Genomic DNA, 20,894 nt, shown 5'->3' on the forward strand with positions numbered 1-20,894 from the left:
CTCATTCCGCCACACAAAACCCAGAGCAGCAAAACTCTATTAATATAGGAAGGAGAAAAGAACAGCAGTTAATTAAAACCAGGAACGTTGTTTCTTGCTGCTTGCCACAGCACGGGTAAGCGGCCGTTCTCACTCTCCTGGCAATTCTCAGCAAAAGCCTCCCGAACCGGAGCTCTGAATGACCAGACACCTGAAAGTGTGACTGCCAAGCTTCAACCCTGTTGAACAAAAATTGCTTCTAATGTGTTAACTGTCTGGAAGAGACCCCAGAAGATGGGCAGATCAGCAAGCCTCCAGTGGCTCTCGAGCAGAAGCGATCAATGGCTAGCTCATATGCTCAGAGGACCACAATCAAATGTCATTATTTGTGAGGTTCTACTTGACTTCACATCCCCCTTGCAGAAAAGGCTTTATCGATCCTTTCACGTTGAGGAGAAGGGCAATCAGACAGACTGCGGCAGGAATAACCCCTTTGGCATTTTACGTTAAAACAATAGGGTCTTCTGGCAGGCACCTACACCAGTCGTTTAAAGACACAGGAGCCCTCATGAAAAACCACTGAAGACTACTAACAAGATACTAAGCTGACAGCAGAAAGGTTGATATTATCAGCCACTCTCCAATGAACCAAAGGGCGTTTTCCACATTTTTTCTTAATTATTTTTCCCCTTCTTGCATCACTGCTCTTGGAGGACACAAGAACTATTCTCTGCTGGATAGCCTCTGTGGCAGGCAGAGAAGGAAATTTCCTTTCTCCTGGTAGCTCACACTCCTGCCTCCACCACATAGCATTAAATTAGGCAACTCCTGAAGGACCTGCTGGCTACTCAGATCCATAGGGAATACCTATTTTTTCCCCTTTCAGACCTCTGCTTCCAAACGAGGAATACGAAATGTACGTCTCCCTTCAATCCAGTGGACAAAATAACTGATAACAATGCAGATTCCGAGCGTTCGTATTTTAGGAATGGGAAGCTGGGCACCCAGCATCATGGCTGAGGGCACCAGTAGCAATAAAACAGAAATGCCAAGTTTGCTTGCATTATTTGTCATGCACTTTGCAATCCAGTTCAGATTTGGTAATGAACGAGCATGATTTGCAGGCTGAAAGGATGGATGATGAGAGCAACAAGAACAGCATTTTACAGGAGACTTCCAGTAAGACTCCTGCGTGTCTTATGCCGCACGAGAGGATCTCCCCAGGTTTATCCTTAGTTCTTACTTCTGCTCCAATGCACAATGCATGTGGCTGTTTTTATCACTGCTGATTTTTGCTACAAGAAGAAAGGTGGTCAGTGACGGAGAAAGAGCTTGTGCTCTGATATCCACCAGTCCTTGAGCAACAGGGACTCAGGTCTTGTGCAGGGTGAAGATTTCCCTCCCCCTACCAAACGATTTACAAATCTTTACTATTTAAAAATAGAAATGTATTTTTCAAGTAAAGTTTCCTTTCATCTACCTCTGTCCCATTTATCACCTCTTGAATGTCAGAGATGTCAAGCTATGTAAACATGAGCCATCTATACGAAAGGAGATGGAAGCCAGGTAAACAGACCCAAATAAGCATGCTATCTATGCGATCTACAGGAATAATGTCCCGCTGAGTGCTTACTCACACTTGCTTCTGTTGAGTGAGCCTTCCCTTTATGCTTTCAAGAGACTAACCATTCAAGAATGCAAGTCACCGAAGTAATCAAGTTAAGCCAGCGGAAAAGACAGCATCCAGGTATCCTCCAGCACTGAGAAAGACTACAAGCGTTTATGAGAGGAGTCAGACTAGAAAAAAATTGCTTGGGGGTTAAAAAGCAAATAAACAAACAAAAAATAGAAAGAACAGAACAGCACACTTCATCTTTGTGAAAGATGACAAATTTTAATCCCAGGCCATAAGGCAGAGGATGCAGACCAGTAAGGGCATGTTAATGTCAGGGGAGTCTAAGACGACTGTAAACCTGTGTACTGCTTGCATGGGATCTTTCCAGTGTAAATATTCCAAGTGCCATATGGAGAGAAGCATTCATATCCCTGTTATGCTTTCCTAGGCTTTGCTTTCTGTAAGCTGCTTCACTCTGGTACATTTTTATTTGTATATACATACTTTATTCCTTAACTAACTTACACCGCATTCAAACACATAGCTTTCCAGGTTAGAGGCCAAAATTGCACAGATTCTTTCTGGATAATCCTGAAAGCCCTGGTAGTCCCAGATGGATCCAGGGCATGCACCAATTTCACATTTTCCAGTATCAACATGAAAATGTGGTTCTGGCTGCTTTAATGGTATAATCTCTTCTAAAAGTCAAAGAAAAATGCATAGGGTATGGATTAAAACCAGTGCAAGTTTTCTGTATTAATGATTGCCCACACTGTCAATTAACAAGGGAATTTTGAAAGTGAAAGGAGGTTTGGCTAAAACGTGCCATGTATCTGTCAAAATAATGAGATACTCGACTACCCATAAAACAAACCTCCTAAAAATTTGCAGACAGCTGTTTTGACACATCTGGCCAACTTCAGATCTCTTTCAAATGGATGACATGCCAATCAGATACACGTGTTTATTCCAGGTCTGAGTGTGGACCTTCAGACATACAGAGATCCATATTTGAAAGTTTAATAAATCATCATGTTGGATTCACAATAAGGTAAGGACCCATGCTAAAGATCATACAATTAACAAGGCCTCGTGAGCTGAAGTTCTACTGGGATGGCAAATCAAACTTATCAAACAGCAAACCTGCCAACAGTCAGAATTCCTAATGCCTCAGATGTGCATGTATTTAAATACATGTTTCAAATTAAATTAGCAAACAAATTGGCCTTTTTGACTCTGGCAGCGTAACCGTAGTCCAATATCAATACAGCTGAGAACACCAGTCACTGAAAGAGGCAACTGTATCGTAAGGTGAGACTACAGAACTCCTAAAACAGGACTCAGAACTGTGGAACTGTTCTGCATTCTGATTTATTTCTATTTTTAAACTTGCAAGGCTTGTAATTAATGGCTTGAGGATATGAGGAGAATTGGAACAAATTTCAGCCTCAGCTTCCTCTGCATGTTGTTAATGGCTAGTCTGTCCACTAATGTGCTCCAATTTTACCCACATCAACCACATGTGATACAAGCTGCAGGAAAGCAAGTGAATTTTTAATCATCTCTCTGATGTACAGTATAATTGCTGACTTTTATCAGACAGTAGTTAAACAAAGACTTAGAAAGAAATAAATATTCCTTAATTGCACAACTGCCATTGCTCACAGTAGGAGAGCCTTTGAAATGAGTAACTGGTCCCCATTATCATGGCTACACACATACTCAGACATGTACAAATAAGTTTAGATCAATGTAGACGTTTATTTATTTCCCAACTAGGTACGTAAGTGCGTGTATGTGCTTATATTACAATGGAGAGCAGTTATTCCTGTGTGACATTATCTTCACGCACATGGGAAGAGCACGCCTCTCAGCCCATTCATATACCCATACACACGTACACACAAGCTCCCCGCGTCTCTCACACAGGGAAAATCCTCCACACTGTGTCACGTGTGACATATGGGCTTTACTCGCATACTAACCTAGACAAATACATTATCTCATTTTAGGTGTGTAGAATTAGCATTGAGCTAGAGCGTGCAATGCATTTCTGAAGCCAACTTTCCTTTCCTTCTTACTCTGCGTAAAACAGAAACTTTGACTCCTGGAACATTACAGTCTTAAAAAGACAAACGCATATATTTACAGCCCTGAATGTAAATGACTCCCTTGGAGCCGACGTTTCCTTCTACCCCCAGGACATCCCAATGAAATAAACCATGCACTTTTATATCCACAAATGTCATCAGCACTTATTTCTGCACCTGTGATGCCTTAAGGACCCACCATAAGTTAAAAAAAAAAGGAAGATGGAAAAAAATAAATCATACAAACAATCCCTCCCCAATACCAGCCTGCTGTCAAAATAGCTGAGAGCTGCGCCATAATGCATTTAGTTCATGTCTAAAGGTATAATCAGCAAGGCACATGTGTGAACCTGCCATTCAAGAAATGCCCCAGAGTTTAGTACCCAAGTTTGAGGCAAGAAAGATACAAAAGAAGAAAAATAACAGTGCTTAACATCCAATTGTGAGACGATCAGCTAGGAAATTACAAAAGCTGTGCTTATTTGGCAAATAAAACGTAAAACATCTTATAGTGTGATAGGGGCTCGCAAAAGTGCTGATAATAGATTAAACACATGTACTCTACTGTTTTCAACAACTGCTGTTCTTTCCACTGTGCGGTTCCTACGGCTTTCCTTTTCCCTTCAAGAAAAAAGGAAAAACAACAAACCCATCCTATTCCATTTAAATAGTTCAGGGCACCAGGTCTTTTGTACTAGATATTGTGAGATACATGATCAGTTTGGCATCGGACCCCAAACTTTGTAAGGGTACACATGAAAGCTCAGAACTCAGCAGGGAAAGAAGCTTAATATTAAGGGGCATTAAGCGCTGATTAAAGGGAGCACTTCTCAGACCAACCCAGACTTTGCTCATTTTCCTCTGCTCATCTCCGACTTCAGTAGAGGGGTGCTGTGACACCAGTCCCCTTAGATTTTGCAGCCAATCTGGTAGCTCGTAAGAGGCTGTGAATAAAAGGCTGCCTTGCAAGTGCACAGCGACATTCCCCAATTTAAAACTCGGCTTTAAAGGATTATTTTTCCCCAGGAGAATGAACGAGACCAGGGTGCAGGTCGGTGTCCTGTTACCTGGCTGTACTGCTCCCAGGAGTTGCTCCAGGTCCAGTAGTGAGCCTTGTAAAGCCCGACTCTCACTGCCATCATCTCGTTGCCACGATAATAGAATATGGGCCTGAGAAGGAGAACAAAGCTGCATGAGAAACGCCAACGCGCGGGGCCCGGGCAGCCACCGTCACAGCAGCCTCGCTGATGAGGGAGACAAACACTTTAATGGCGTCTGACTTCCGATTCCGCTATCAGTCAGAAACAGGCTGCCTCCTAATAGTCTCCACTGCAAGGTTTTCAATTAACATTTTTTAAAGTGTTCATCAAGTTGAGAGCTCACAGGGCGCAAGAATGAAACATTATACAGCTTGGCTGCCAGTGACTGTTAATCCTTGAACTATCAGACCCTGTTATTTCCTATAGAGCGTGCCGATTTAAACACCAAATGTCTCAGAAGTGGCGCGTGTGTGTGTGAGTGAGAGAAACGGGGATTCACAGATGCTTAGTCTCCTCTTTATGGCAGCACCAAGCTATGTGCTGTTAGTGTCACACAGACACGGTGGCCAGAGAGGACACCAGATGCTGGCCAGTTCTGGATGCCATCTCAGAAAAACTCCATATGAAAACACCTGGCAGGCAGACATTCTTTACTTTTAACTCCTGTCCATTTTCTTTCCCAAAACCTCCCTCTTTGCATCATCTAAACATACCACTGAAAACTGCATTTTTTTCCCCAAGGCTCTCCTAATTAAAAATACATTTGACAAACGCACCTCACTCAGAGCATTTGGTCTGCACCCGTGAACATGCACTACCCTTTCCCTGGGCATCCCAGCAACATTCCTGTCGGTTTCCCCAATAACACGCTCTTGTTTTTTGAGGGAACAGTACAAAATTTTACTGAAATGGACTATCTGCAGGAGAGAGGTTTGATTTGTTGGTGCAGCTCATCACACAAGGACATCAGACGTAGTCAGCTCCCTCCAGTTGTTTCAGGCTGCTGACAGGGTGAGATGGTGAAGCTGTTTATCACTGTCAGTAGGGTAGGTACATCCTTGTCTTTCATTCAGAGATGCCACTTGGCAAAAACTACTCACTCCGGTGATGCCACCTTGAAAAAAACAGTCCCTAAATGCAAGATAAGGTTAAAATCTCCAAATCTGAATGTCAGGAGTGGCCTTAGATCTCTTCTGTTTTAAAATTGTAGCCTCCCCTGCAGGTTCCTTGCACAAACAATGAGCCTTTCTCCTTTGTCACCAGGAACTGCCCGTCAACAAAGGGGAAACGCTGCTGCCAGCAGAGCCCACTCCTGCATCCTTAACGCACCTGAACCTCGGGTGAAATAAAGGCAGCTTGAGAGATCTGCCAAAGTGCAGAACCTGATCTAAACCAGTCCCATTAGCAAAATAAAAAGCCCAGACAAATATGCCACAAAGTACGCCACTCTCCTTTTTCCTTGCCATAAACACTATTTGACAAGCTATTACGTGCCCCTTTGATTGAAGGTGTGTGGGTTAAAAATATTTCCCAACTTTGGAAGAGGATTACAGCTTGTACTCAAAATTCTGCCATTACTGACATCTTTTCTCCCTAATCACTTTTTCCTTTTTAAGCTTAAAAGAACACTAAAGGTGCATCCCCTGGAAAGTTTTTGGGGGCTGTGGGAACTGTGACCTGGTCAGTTCTGGGAAAAAAAAAAGAAGGAAAAAAAAAAGAAAAAAAAAGCCATGATGTGCCTTGAGTGACTGCTATTGTAACACAAACAGCACCAGTTCCAAGAGGTTGGTGGTTGCAATGAAATTCTCTTTTAAAACAGCAAAGAAGCTTTACAAACTTTCAGAAGTAACGATGGGACAGGCTGTGTTTGAGGAACCTGCCACGCCTCACGTCAGCCACCGTCTGAGCTCTCAGGTAATAGTGTATGCAATGCTTCTTGCTTAACAGGCACAAAAGCAATTTTACAGAACAAAGGCTCACATCCAACCCAGAAAAGAATTCAAATATGTTTTCCATGCATATGTTTCCTTGCTACCTCACAGACCAAGAGTATGTTTGTACTCAGATTTCCCGGGCTGCCCAATTCCTCATCAAAATCACAACTACAAGACCTCTCTTCACCTCCGACCCTTCCAACAAGAGAGTCAAGGATATTTGCTGTCAAATCTTAGTGCCTGGAGCCAACAGCTGACAGCACTTCTCCATACCCATAAAGATCCCAGGTCTTTAACCCGAATCTATTCTTGCAAAAGCATCCACGGAAACCAGACCTTAGGAGGAGGTGGGCTTCCAGATCACTTGCAGCAGCCCAGCCTCTACCTCCAACCTCTGGCAAGCAGGGGCTATAAAGACCCGGCACACTCTTGGATGTTTTTTCAGTAATAAATAATGTATTCTCCCCTACCCAGGCTACAGTTCTCAGGCTTTTATCTCCCCTATTGCCATGTGTTGTTCCAGCGATCCCTGCTAACCCCCTGACATTTTCATCTGTCCCCAGACTCCACTGTATGGCAACATGCCACATGTCAGGAAATCCCACCTCCGCTTGCACCGCCGGAAAATTAGCACATAGCGTAAAGCTCTGGTGCTACTCCACTTCACCGAGCAGGAGCAAAGACGCATCTATTCAGTTTATAAAATATTTCTGTAAACTTGATTTAAAAAATAACCCAACATTTGGCATCATTTCAGTTTGGAGGCAAGAGTCAGAGCTCCGGGCTCATAACTAACCTGTCAATTAGCTTGCCCTGCAAGATGGCAGGTAAAAGGTCGATGCCGTCAATCTGTCTGTCACTGGGAGGCTGCAGTCCCGCCAGCGAGAGGCTGGTGGTGAAGAGATCCATCACGTTCCCCAGCTGATGACTGACCTGAAAAATCAACAGAAACGCCTTTGCAAAAAGACCTTCAGTAAAAGCCAAACCGAAACAGGCTGGTTTCCACCAAAGCACAAGTATTGCTTCCTGACCCTCCTTCTCTGCTAAGCATCTTTTGAGAATATCTCCCTTTACGGTGCTGCAGTCACTAGCAAACCTCCTATTGAAATAAAGGAGATGATCCGTAATTCTCCATTTCTACAGAGCATTTGCATTTTGGTTCATTTTTTCATTTTCCTCTCTTTCTTCTCACTTCTCTCTAACTATCCACTTTAGAGGAACATGTTTTCGTAGAGTTCAACTTAATTTAGCAAATTCCAAGTCGTTTGTGGATTGAAAAATAAGCACTTAAAACAGAAAAAAAAAAAAGTCCTTGATTTGTTCCCTCACCAGGTCATCTCTAGAGTCCAGAGTACCCTGAGAGAGTTCCCAGAAAGCACAGGGATAGATGGATAATAACAAAAAGAGCTCGATGACTTCATCTGCAAACCATTTCCAACAATTCAAGAACTGTAAAGTTGTGGTATTTTTAGTATATATTTTAATAAGGGAGAAAAACATCTGGTTTTGGCTCCAATGGAGATGTGCAAGCTTTTTTTTTTCCCCCCTTGCTTTTTTTTTTTCTTCCTTAATTGGAAGCCATACTTATCTCTCTGGTCTTAATTATTTATATTTTAAAAACCTAAAAAGTCTGTTCTGGCTGATTCTTTCTGAACCTTTGCTCCCACCCTGCTTGTGGTATGCTACAGTTATCTGCTGTAGGATGTTTAATTAGCCAGCGACACACTAAACTGAAGCAGGTACATTCAAATCAAGAGCAAGACTGTTTTGCACCAGGATGCACCAGCATAAGATGCGACGTGAAAAGAGCCTTTTCAGCCGTACCACTTGTTCGGAGATAAGAAGCCATCTGATACAAGCCCACATCTGTAAGTACAGAAGCACTTTCTGACTGAAATCCAAGTCCTGGCAGCAGCCTTGTGAACGTCAGTGTGAACATTACGATGCTGGGACTATCAAAGACTTTTTATCTCTGAATCCTCTTTCTACGCACAAACAGACCCCCAGCCTGTAAGCTGACACTAATTATTTAAATACGACAACAAATGATAACATGATAAATGAATTTTTGCGAGATGCTGGCTCTCGAAAAAAAAAATGAAGGGAAAACGCTATTTTTGCTGGGATACTAAGCCTTTTATTAAGAGACTGGGCTGAAAAAAGCAAACAGTTAAAGGAAGAATTAACAAGTTTAAAAAAAAAAAAAAGAAACCGGAGAAAGCAACATGCAGGGGACTGATTACAAGTTTAACATTACAATATCACGTTACTTGATTACAGTAATTTCAAATTTTAATGGCTTTCATTCATCAAAAGGTGTTGGCAGGAACACATAATATTAAAGCTGCATGCAAGAATACTTCCACAACTCTTAAGAAGAAATCAAAGTGCAAAGCTCTAAGCACAAGAGGAAGCCTGACCATGGAAACCCTTGCCCAGGAAAGCAGTTGGATCAGTTGACCAAGATCAATAGATCTTGCAGAACGTCTCGGGCGTTTGAGGTTAAGCCTTATTCATGGACATTGCTGCAGCAGGCAGCCTGGAAGAGGTCGTGCTCAGCCTGTCTTTGCAGGCAGGGGCAGAGATGAGCTCACAAATCCCTCGTAAAAAGCAGATGTATGCCTGAAGTTCCCTTTCTGCGTGGAGAAAAGGATGGGGATCTTCTGATACACGGCTGTGGAGAAGGAAACAGAACTGAGCCCTCCGACGGGGTAAACCCTGCTTCTTGCTCTCCCCGGGACCATTTGGCAAACACAGAACCAAAGCTGGTTGTGTGGTCCACGGGATTAGCTGTGGCAGACAGTGCTGCGTGCTCTTTGGACCGTCCCCTCGCACAGGCTCTTCTCCGGTCTCAGATGTGCATTCAAAAAGGGCTGACATTAAAAAAAACCAGTATATATGCGTTCAGAAAAAACCCCAAAACCAATCCATCAGCTCACTCCTTACAGAGCTGGACAGCCTCGTGAGCCACTGGTGTTGGGAACGCTGCGCTCCCTCTGAAGCCAAAGGGGATTACGAGTGCTCAGCATCTCGGCAAAGATGCTCAGTCCCTCGTAGGCTCATCTGCTGGCTAATTTACCCCAAGCGCGCCTTCGGAGAGCTGCAGGGTCAGCAGAACACCATATGCAGAGCTTGGAGTCTAATGAAGAGGAGATCTGGCACACGCCTGCTCCCTGACAACTGCTACGTCAGGAGCAGGCGGGCAAACTGGTGTCTGAGACTTTTTGTAATTAGGTCTCTCACAATTTATAAGGCAAATCCAAAAGTCACTTTTCTTGTTGTCACTCCATTCCCTCGCCTCAATCTTTTGATAACAGGCAGCAAGAGGCAATCGCTGACCTGAGACTCGTGCCTCTAATATCACATAATTTATACATCGCGTTGTGACAATCCTGTGGGGCCACCATGGTCTTCTTGTACTGGCCCTTATTAACCATAACCAGATGTAGATGACTCTCTTTAATCATCCAATTACGCTTCTGGTCTCAGACAACATTTTTCCGTGAAGCAGAGAAAACTTCTTAAGGAAATTAAATGCCCATGCCACAGCCACTTGGATTTATCTGTGCTCTGCAGCACCATGTTGAAGAAGGGGGGGGGGGGGGGGGGGGAGGTTAATATTTATATAAAACTTTGAAGTATTTTCAGAGAAAAATAAAAAAATTACCATTTTCTCCTGTCAACAGTGCTCTTTCATTCTAGTTGCCTCCCCCCCCCCCTTTTTTTTTTTTTAAGAAAAGAAAAAGAAAAATCCTGAGAGGGCAACAGCCCAGAGAAAATAAATAATGTATAAAAAAGAGCGAGATCAGATATTGCTCGTATCAGTGAGAAACAGCCGGTATTACGCACGTAAGAACGGATTTTTCTCCCCTCCTTCCCTCCCCCCCCTTTTTAATAAACTCTCAGTATACACATAACGTCTTTAAGAAAATGAAATCCTTTTGCTGTGGGCCACGTCGCTAGAAGAAATAGTCACCACTGCTGTTATCAGTGCTTTCAAGCTTTAACTCTGAATCAAAGGCGACAATTAATAAAGTCGCCCCCGCCAGGAATGGAAAGGAGGAAAGCTAAATATTTGAAACTGGGTGAACAAATGTCAGGGTGTTTTTAAATAAAATCCTTTTACAGTTATCACAGCGAGCAGACCTGATATCCCTGTCTAATTCAATTTCAATTTGCGCCCCATGGGAGATAGTGAAGAAAAGGTTGCAATGCTGTCTTTGGGTTGATATGTTCTTTTCTCCTTCAGGAAGCAGGCACGAGAGAGGAAGGGGAGGAGGGTGAGGGAAGAGAGGAGGAGGAAGAGGATTCAAATACCAACACAATATGATTCTTTTTTTTTTTTTTTCCAGCTGGATCCTTCCAGAAGGCAGATGTGATGTGGGGAATGTTGAAATGCTGATTTGTTGTGAATTCACCTGGAAAACGTAGCTGAGGAGGAAACTGCAGAAAGGCTGTTTGTGTGTGAATAAATATTCCTGATGGGGGACCAGAATTAACTGAATGTTGATGCCAAGAGCAACACACGCTCCCGAGGCATCCCTCACCCCCCAAAAAACTGCAAATCAGCCAACTGCACCAATTATCCTAACCTCTATCGATATCCTGTCAAGCGTTCACAATCCTGTCACCTAACTTCTTTCGTTTAAATGGAAAGTTAGTCCTTTATTTAAGCAAACAAAGGTGCTCTTTAACAGAAAAAAACCCACCCAACCATATATATCAATAAGATTATTAATAAACTGCCAGAGCCCATCAGCGGAATGAGCCTTCCACCCAATAACTGGATTTCACAGAGATACAAGCCCTCTTTTTCTGGCTGCAGTTATGCCAGCTGAAATGGCCGCTGGCCCTCCGCCTGCTCCTCAAAACGTCCACGGCTGGGAAGGAACAACCACTGCACTGGGAGCGCGACCCCAGCGCAGGAAGGAAGAATTGACCCTTCAGCTTTGTGCTTGCTACTTCTGAGAAGCTCTTTGCTTCCACCCTGGTTCAGGGCTCCCAAGCCTCTGTTTCCTTCAAGACTTTTGAAAAGAAAGAGTGATGAAAGACTTTGAAGCAGTTTTCCCACATTTTACAGCTACTTGGACTACGCAGGACTTAGGCTGACTAGTTTAAACTCGCAGTCAGGAAGATGTTGAAGCTACAGACTCCGTAAGATACAGAAAAGAAGCCAAAAACGTACTAGCAAACACGCATCTCCACTTACTATGTCGGTGAAAGAGGCAATTATGAAGCAGTAACTACAGGCGCCCTACAGGCCAATGTAGCGTGAGTGGTATTACACAGAAGCAATGCCAAACCTCTCACCTGCGGTCAGTGCTGCTGTGGGTACCAGTGCTGGAGCCTCGATGGCAAGAATACAAGCAGAAAAGACATATAAGTAGCTATCACATATTTACTTATCAGTAGCATCATATGGGGGTCTAACTCAGAGCAAAGCAGCACATCCTGGGGACACTGTTCAGAACAGGTTCTCAAGGTGCCCGAGTGGGGTCCAAGAGGACATCTGGGAGCGTAACACCTGCACGTGCAGACATCTGGCAGGCAGCATCATGAATTGGAGCCCAGCATAGGAAGGATTTAAAGTTAAGCATGTGCTTAAGTGCCAAGGATGATATCAGCAGTGGCGGAGGAGGGGATTTTTGGGCGCATACCTGCCCCAATAAGCCTTAAGCACACTCTCCAGCTCGCTGAGCATGCATAGGCTCACGACAGCAGGGCCTCAGTCAGTCCACCCACCTATGCAAACACGTTAACTCCGCACAGAAATGATTGTTCACAGGAATTCATACAGCAGCTTCAGCTGTGGCCTCAAGCAGAAAGCCACGCATCACACCAGGCTACTGAGAACGTTTGGCACCACAAAGCTTCACTGCTGCACTACAGGCAAAAGACTACCTGTGAGAGGGGTACCAGCCGGTTGCAGTTAGAAAATAAGCAGGCACAATGATTTCTCTACTCATGTTCTTAATTATCCTCAGAGTTACTACAATGGAAAGAATTTTTAAATTTGGTATTTACTTGTCCCCATTTATAATGCATGTTTACTTTTAGCACATTATTCAGTTTGGACATGGAAAACAAAACAGTCAGCTTCAGTTTCATGTTCTCATATGCTAGCCCAAGGCTGTTGTACTTGGCTTGTAAAGGCTTTATGGAAATGTTTAAATTTAAACAAAAAGACTGTTTTCATTTCAAATTAAAAAAAAAATAAAACATCCCTAGTAGGTTTTGTGAACTCTTTAAAAATGATGAAACCAAACTACCCTTCCGCCCTCAGCTCCAGATCTAAGCTATCTGTCGGCTTCCTCCTAAACATAAACGATAAATTATCATTATCCTGACTCAATTAAACCACCGAAAAGGAATGTAACTTAGAAAAATGTTTTATTTATGAATAGTTTGCAGTCTTAAGCACAGCGCCCAGTTAATGAAGTATCACTTTCTTCAGGGATGAGAGATGCTCACAGAGGGGAGGGAATCTGTATTATTTACTGTGAACCCTGCCTGCAGAAGAATTGATTGCATCTTTCTTTAATGAGAACTGGGACAAGAGAGGCTGGTAGTGCCACTGGAGGATTATTTTGAAGTGATCATATCTGAATTTGTGTACAGGCAGGAAAGAGCAATAGTCTGGTATCTAGGCCTCCCTGAGTGGAACTTTTATCAAACACCAAAGCGAGAGCTGTGAGGGTCAAATAATTTGATACTTCAGGGCACAGAGAGTGTGTGGGAGCAACACACTCCTGCTTTAGACTGGGGGACACATTAGCAGTGTGTCTTTATTCTCCAATTTATTCAAACACGTAACCCACTAAAAATACTATGGTCCAAAAGAGTAAAGGGTTTAAATAAAGCATGAAGACAAAAAGGCCAGACTGCTTGGTGCTCACAGAAGTGTTGATCATAGACACTCCAGATGCAAATTTGCAATAACGAACAGGAATGGCATCCTTCTCTAGGGGCAGCATTCAGCTCCTTATTCAGACGAGTGTCTGGACTGACACATTGGGCATGTTAAAAGTCTGATCCAAAGCCCACTGAACCCAGCAAGAACCACCCCACTCACTTCAGCCCACTTAAGACCGATCAGAATTGCTCAAGGCAGATACTCACACTTCCTGCAGGTATATGTCCGGGCCACCAAGCAATAGCTGGCTCTCTCATGCCACCTTCAAAGGTGGTTTGTTTGCCGCACAGAAAACGACCATTGCTTCCTCCTAGAGAGAGGAAAGGAGCCATAAAACCCACGATATGCCAATATCATATTTCAAAGGGACACTGTCAACTAGGAAATTTTTAGGCTAGTTTTAAATCTATTTTTCATTTCTGCATGAATGCTTCTTCAAATAACATGTCCAGAGTTGTTTGGGGGGCTTTTTGTTGTTGTTTTGTTTCTTTGTTGTGTTTGGGTTTTTTTAAATATCCCTTTATGATGAAATTTTAGGAGTGTCTTTTCATGTCAGGGAGAAAGTGACAGTTAAACACAACTTGCTATCAACCAAAGAAAAAAAAACAAAACCCAAACAAACAGAAAATACTTTGCTGGCATTTTCCTTCCCTTTAAGGATGTTAAGTGCTGTTTGTAACTAAAGGAAATCTGACACTTTCAGGCAGAAATATTATTTTTTTTCATAATCCTTTTAAAGTAGCAGAGCAGTATTAGATGCAGATATGAGAATGAGAAAAATAATCATGCATTCCCTGAATGTTCACTCTCAGAGATAGCAAGTGCTTTGCAGGAATGCCTGGGTTTTTAACCCAGCCTTGTAGCTAAGCTTTCTGAGGAAGAAACAGGGAGGTCTTGCAACTGATTCCAGGTCATACAAAGTCAAACACAGCAGTTCAGCTGAAATCGGAACTCAGGATACTCCCTGCTCTGTGGTCCAATAACCACGAGACAGCCTGCCTCCAAATAGAAGAGAGTGGGTTATAAAATCAATTTGCAATGACTCTGAAAGGAACAATCATTTAAACAAAAGAAAACTTGTGAAGTAACAAAAATACATTTTCTTCTTGATATTTTTCATGAGAGTTAAAGAAGGAGGAGTTCTTGAGCTGTCTGTAATTACTCAGAAAGCTCAAATATGCATTTGGCAGATGGAGAGTAAACACCCTGCTAAGTTATTGTGCCTGGTCCTAAATAAATTAAAAAATATTCACCCCTTGACAGTGGAGCACAAAGTGGAAAGTGAACAGCCACACCAGGTTAGGCCAGAAGTCCATTTAGCCAAGGCTAACCTTGGCTATCCAATACCGACCAGAAGTAATGAACATAAGCTAACTTTGAACATAAATGCTCTGCGTTTTGAGGCTTCTCCTAACCACATAAAGGAAAACGCCACGTACAGGTCTCTTTCCCCCTCAGACATGGAGATTTAAGCTTTGATTTCACAACCCCAGCCCAGGTTTATTAATTTGAGACTCACCTTGTTTAGGAGCTGAAATGAGAGCAGCCCCATTATCAGAGGTGAAAAACACAAAAGTGTTCTCGCTGATACCCAGCTTCTGAAGATGCTTCAGGATTTTTCCAACACTATCATCAATTTCTCGCACAGCATCCCCGTATCTGAGGGAAGAGTAGATGCAAAACATTAAAGGCAGCAAAAGAGAAGTGTCACACAGCATAATGCATTGCAATCAGCCACAATGCTTTTAGTGGACGTAATTTATACCTGTGCTGCAGAGAGAAACACTTATCTTGCACATCAGGTACTGTAATAAAGTTTTCCATTGTCACTGCAAAACCCATGCCTCCTACCTGCAGAGAGCAACCTCTCTCGGGTGTTAAGAGTCAGAATTTGCTCAGATGTGAGCCACGCTTGGACAGAGACCAGCAACTGATTTAAATTTAGCTATAAAGTTCTCAAATATAGGCAAAGCCACTTTGCCATAGACTTGAAGCTAATAACATAGTTTTGCTTATGGATGCTGGTTTGAAAGTGCAGTCTCAGAAGCAAGGCTCACAGTATCTACACAGCTCTTCGCCTCCTGTAAATTGCGTTTTTCATGCATACTTTTCTACTGGCTGGTCTGAATTACAGGCTTTTAAAACAGGCACTAATCATACAAAAGCCTTCCAAAAAAATCATCTGTGCCACATACAGCACTTCATTACTCACACAACTGGCACAGGAGCTTAGACTCCCCCTTCTCCCCCATTTTAGTCACATGATCTTCATTTTAAATTACAGCAAAATTATTAAAGAACAATCTAGGCAAAGTCCTCACTAACTAACGTATTTCAGCACACACCTACACTTTTGAGAAATTATCTATATACTTGGATCTAATAAACATTGCTTAGGTTTTCTGTTTCTGCAGCATGAGGTATTAATTAAAAAAACCCCAACCAAACCAACACCCACAAAAACAAGACTTACAGTCCTCTCTGACTAGTGCCCAGGAAATGTTTGGAGGCATAAACAGGAGCGTGGGTAGCATCAATTGCCCAGTATAAAAAGAAGGGCTGCTGGCTGGCCTGCTGCTTGCTAATAAAATCGAGAGCTTCCTGTAAACAACAATAAAAATGAATTTAACAGAATCATCCTCTGCCATCTAAATCTCTCCAAAAAAAGCAGCATAAAGTCACTGCAGCTTAGAAACCAGTATTAAATTAGACAGTACCTGCAGGTAGATCTGAGTCAAGTTGGCTTCACCTGTCTTCAGATCAATTTTGAAATCTTCGTAATATCTCAAGATAAAATGAATCAGAGAGAAAAAATAATCAGTCCTAAGGAATACACAACATAAAAAGGCTTTCCCCTCCCCCTCCCATTACTTACACAAGCAGGTCACTGTTGCTACTGAGCAAATTCTCTTCAGACATTAAAAAGAATGTCACTGTATTTTTTCTTAAGGGAGAAAGCAGTGAAATGGCTAGATCCAAATTAATGACTGCAGGATTTGGACAAACCTGAGACACCGACTTTTCACTGTTAACTTATCAGAATAGGGGTAGTATGCTTAAAGATCTTATGCCACTACTCCTTCAATAGAGCTGTTTGATGTGTGAGTAAAATTTGCAGAAGTACACAACAGCTTTCAGTGAAATAGAGCAATCCTGGAATCAGAACTTGGGCTGCTTTGAAAACATTATGTTAGAAGTCTCTTTAGAAACCAATTAAGCAAAGAAGGGTGGGGGGCAGCCCTCAGGAGAGTAACAGCAAGTGAAATAAGATGATACCAGGCACAAAAGTGAAAGGGTAAGAATGGCACAGACTGCAGACTTGGAGCACAGAATGGTGTTATGCAAACAGACAAAAGGTTATTACAAACAGGAAGAGAAGGAATAAAGAAGTCTTTCAGTACAGAATGGAATCAGCTTCCAAGAGAAGTAGTGGAGTGAAATCATCACAGGAAGCCTTTAGGGCGCAACGGGGTAAGCAAACATCTCTGGGAGGGTGGCACTGTAGAGCAGTCACATCCCTAGATGGTCCGCACGCAACTTGCAGGTTGGCCTTGGTACTCAGACCTTTATTAATCCTCAGAATCAAACATCTAGCTTCACACTTAACAAGCTTCAACTTTAAATTTAGATGGTAAGGTAGAGATGAGGAAGACAGGATTCCTACAAAAAGTGGTTTGGGAGTTTAGAATAAAGTTTAGTAGTCAACTACCATGCCGAGTCTCTGAGGTGCGTCAATACCGTAGAAGTAGGTCGGTTTTGTCTCAGCTTTAACTGGAAAAGTCAGAGTGCCTCAATCACAACTGAGAAGCAGCAGGCACTGCCCAAGCAACAGTGCTCGAATACCGCTTTGCTGCCTGCATTACCTTCAAAACCTCTTCTTCCCCCAGGAAGGACTATCCTCGCTTCCCCTCCTAGACGTGAAATTCATGTACCTCTTGACAGTCAAGCTATACCTTCCTGTTTCTGTCTGCCTTGGGCGCTTTCCCACAAGGCTTTCCCTTAACTCTGTCTTAACTCCAATGCAAACCACCGCCCAGGCCTTGTAAGGCTGGATATTGGCCATCCCCAGACTAGAGGGAAAGTCCTGTTCTAAAGTATGAGGGCAAAGCAAGAGATGAGATCCTGGCACAGGATGCTGTAGAGTCCAGAAATATGAATGGGTTTAGGAAAGAGACAAGACTAGTTCATGGAAGTTAAGTCAGTGGCTATTAAAGATCTGGATACAACCATCAGTTTAGGAAGGTGGACAACCATACAAGAGAAGGACCATTCCACGTATCTGTTTTCTGGTACCCTTCCTTTCTGTAAGTATTCACTACCAGTGGTCATCGCAGAGTATAACAGATTAAATGGAGCTTGGGCCTGACCCAGAAGCACTGTTCCTGTGTTTCATTTAACTTTCACAAGCATCTTTCCTGCACTGGCTTACTGCTGAACTGCAGGACAGTCAGGGCAATCTGTAGTAAGCATCTCAGATCACATATGAGGCAGGATATTCCCAATGCTTGACACGCTATAAAAGTCCTCTGCATAGAGTGAAGTACCTGTAGATCACTGCCCATCTAACCGAGCCTGTAACTCTGATTCTGAAGCAGCTGTTGTTTTTGCCAACCCCTTTTCAATGAAATGGGTTTGCTGTGCTAGCACTTATCTTCCAGCACCGTAATGTCAGCAAGGAAAGCAAAGAAAATAACATTACCAGGCAAGTAGCTGAATTACCTGCCAATCATTTCCCAGTCCCTATACACAGGGATGTTGGGGAGCGCTCTGTTATCAAAAGGTCCAAAATGGCAGTTCGGGGATCCAAACCATTCATCAAACCCATGCTTCAGGGGGTGGAACTGGGGCCTGTGACCCAGATGCCTAGGAACAAAAGAAACAGATGAGTTAAAATTCTACTGCAAAGAAGCAAATAATAATCTCATCAGAATGGCATGCAAGAAAACAATCTTTGCCTAAGAAGAAAAACTTCAAGCATTTTAATCAAATAAATGACTGCAGAGCATTGTCTTGATCTTTCTCATACTTGTTGCAAGCACATCCATGCAGACTCACTCCAGTGCTTACATGTATCCCATTTTAGTCTACTGTCCAATCTTTGTTTTCCATTATTTCCTTCTATTGGTGTCTTCTCTCACACTGTCTCAATGATCTGTACTGATGGACTACACTGCCCAAAGCCTTTGCAAAGACGCACATAATGTTTTACTTAAGGATTCTGATCTATGACAAGTCATTTTTATACCACTAAGCTGTAAAAACAGAAGGTAAAGCTCATGAAAGGTACCATTATATTTGCATTCCCTTCATGGAGTATTCACGCTGCCAAAATGGTACAGAGAGACGTGAATGTAAATGAGAACAAGTTCTTTACGTTCACGTGTGGACATAAAACATGTTTAGCTACTTCTGATGACAGCTCCATGCAGCTTGAAAATTCTCCATCCTTAACTTCAAGATTAAGCTCCTCTCTAATCTCCAACTTCTGTACCGCAAATTCTTCATTTCCTCCATTTATACCATCTTGAATATACAGAATGCCCACCCTCTCCCAGTCTCTAAAGGGGATCTTTTTAGCTTAATGTTTATTTAATCATTCCGGCTTCCACTCTCAAGGCTGCATCTGGAGCCTGTCCATTTTGTGCCATTACCCTCGGCACACTTTCTGAACATAAGGGGCATAAAATGCATTACCTGAAGTAAAATGATCCATGGTGTTATTCTGAGCTATTCCAAAATGAGTTATAACAGAAAGTAATCATCATTCCAGCTACGATCATATCTCAGTGATGTAACTACAAGTCTGACCTGCAGGATTCTATCCTTTCCTCATTTATATACATGATAATACAAAGCTATTCCTAGCTGTTTCTACCACAGGGGACATGAAAAAACATTTTATTCTAAGAAAGCCCTAAGAGAACTTACAGAGGAAGAGACTTGAAAAAGGTATCAAATAATTACTGCGATGTAGATTATTCTCTCCCTCTTGCAACACAAAAAGAATAGAGAGATATTAAATGAAATGCAACAAATTCTAAAACAGTCATGGAAATATTTGACTTGCAAACATATAATTAAACTGTGGAACTCACTGTCACAGGACACCCTGAAAAGTTTTTAGAAGGGATGTTGAAAGGATATAAAAATCTTCTGCTGGAAAACTTAAAAATCTTTCAAAGCCCTAAAATTCTATGCGTGGCTAGGATGAGACTCCAATTTAACTACTGCACTTTGCATTTCTCTACACCCTTCTAGGAAGCAGGTGGTGTGCACAAATGATAGAGACTGCTGCTGTACAGTATCACTCCCTAGTCCTGTCCAGGATAACAGTTCTCGGGTGCATAGCGACAGTGCACTGCACATTCAGATCTAGTCTGCTTCTTGCTAGCAGCTGCAGGTCCTTCCAGATTTGCCGTTTTCCAAATAACTGCCTGGAACCAATCCGTATTTGCGTTGTTTATTTCTTTTCCCTGGGTGTATGAATTTACATTTATTAGCACTGAACTGCATCTTATTGCATTCAGTTCACTGATCCGATTCTTCATGGCTACTCTGCTGTTTGGATTTGTGGTAATAAATAATTCACTGTCTTAGGTTAGTTTGCTTTCTTTCCAATTTCAGCAGCACTGGTGAATCCGTCCACAATTCAAACTCACTCTTCTCTAACTTGTTAACAAAATTGTTAAATAAATTGTATCCCATTGCTTTCCTAAACAGTGTCCCCCCCGATACTACTCCTGTCCGAAGTCTCTTCATTAACAATTACTCTGTTAACCAAGCAGTACTCCTCTGGTGTCTATATAGTTTTGAAGTTGCTATTTATGCATTTATTTATTACAGCACTCTTCCAAACTGTGAATCAACTGTTCCCCAGGCCTCATGGGATTCCACTGCAGCCCACAAGCACATTTGAAATTCAAATGTTACAAATGCACCAGTTTGAACTATCACACTGGTAATTCCACCGTGCCTGTTTGATCCAAATACCTTTCGGGCTTTTCCCTTCCAATTCTTTGCAGACATCACAAAACACCTTTTTCAGAAGTTCTTCTGTATCCTCTACAAAGATTATACTGTACTTCCATGAAAGTCCATCAAGCCAAAGGACAATATTCACAGAGTATTGGATCAGCCCGCTAGGTCTTTTAAAACACCTGGTATCAGCTATCCTGGTCAAGTCTATCCCTATCCACCCTGACCTTCCACACTCCATGAACAATCTTCAAGGTAGCCCTGTAGATGTCTGCATCTCTATTTCTACACCACACACTTCTATCCCCCCAAAAAGAAGCTTTCACAACGTAGTCTACTCTATATTTA

At 42.5% G+C, this 20,894-nt stretch overlaps 1 protein-coding gene across 1 annotated transcript in view; it reads right to left on the reverse strand.

The window, feature by feature from the left end:
• The window catches only part of GALNS (galactosamine (N-acetyl)-6-sulfatase), a 46,133-nt gene that overhangs the window by 18,912 nt on the left and 6,327 nt on the right, over positions 1-20,894 (reverse strand). The window contains exons 5-11 of the mRNA XM_059824725.1: positions 18,291-18,434; positions 16,289-16,355; positions 16,045-16,172; positions 15,091-15,230; positions 13,778-13,881; positions 7,455-7,591; positions 4,752-4,854 (exon numbers count right to left, since the gene is read on the reverse strand). Of these exons, the coding sequence (XP_059680708.1) occupies positions 4,752-4,854; positions 7,455-7,591; positions 13,778-13,881; positions 15,091-15,230; positions 16,045-16,172; positions 16,289-16,355; positions 18,291-18,434 (823 nt within the window). The remainder of the gene's footprint in view (positions 1-4,751; positions 4,855-7,454; positions 7,592-13,777; positions 13,882-15,090; positions 15,231-16,044; positions 16,173-16,288; positions 16,356-18,290; positions 18,435-20,894) is intronic.

The sequence above is a fragment of the Gavia stellata genome, chromosome 15, assembly GCF_030936135.1.
Source record: "Gavia stellata isolate bGavSte3 chromosome 15, bGavSte3.hap2, whole genome shotgun sequence".
In the NCBI taxonomy this organism is placed as follows: Eukaryota; Metazoa; Chordata; class Aves; order Gaviiformes; family Gaviidae; genus Gavia; species Gavia stellata.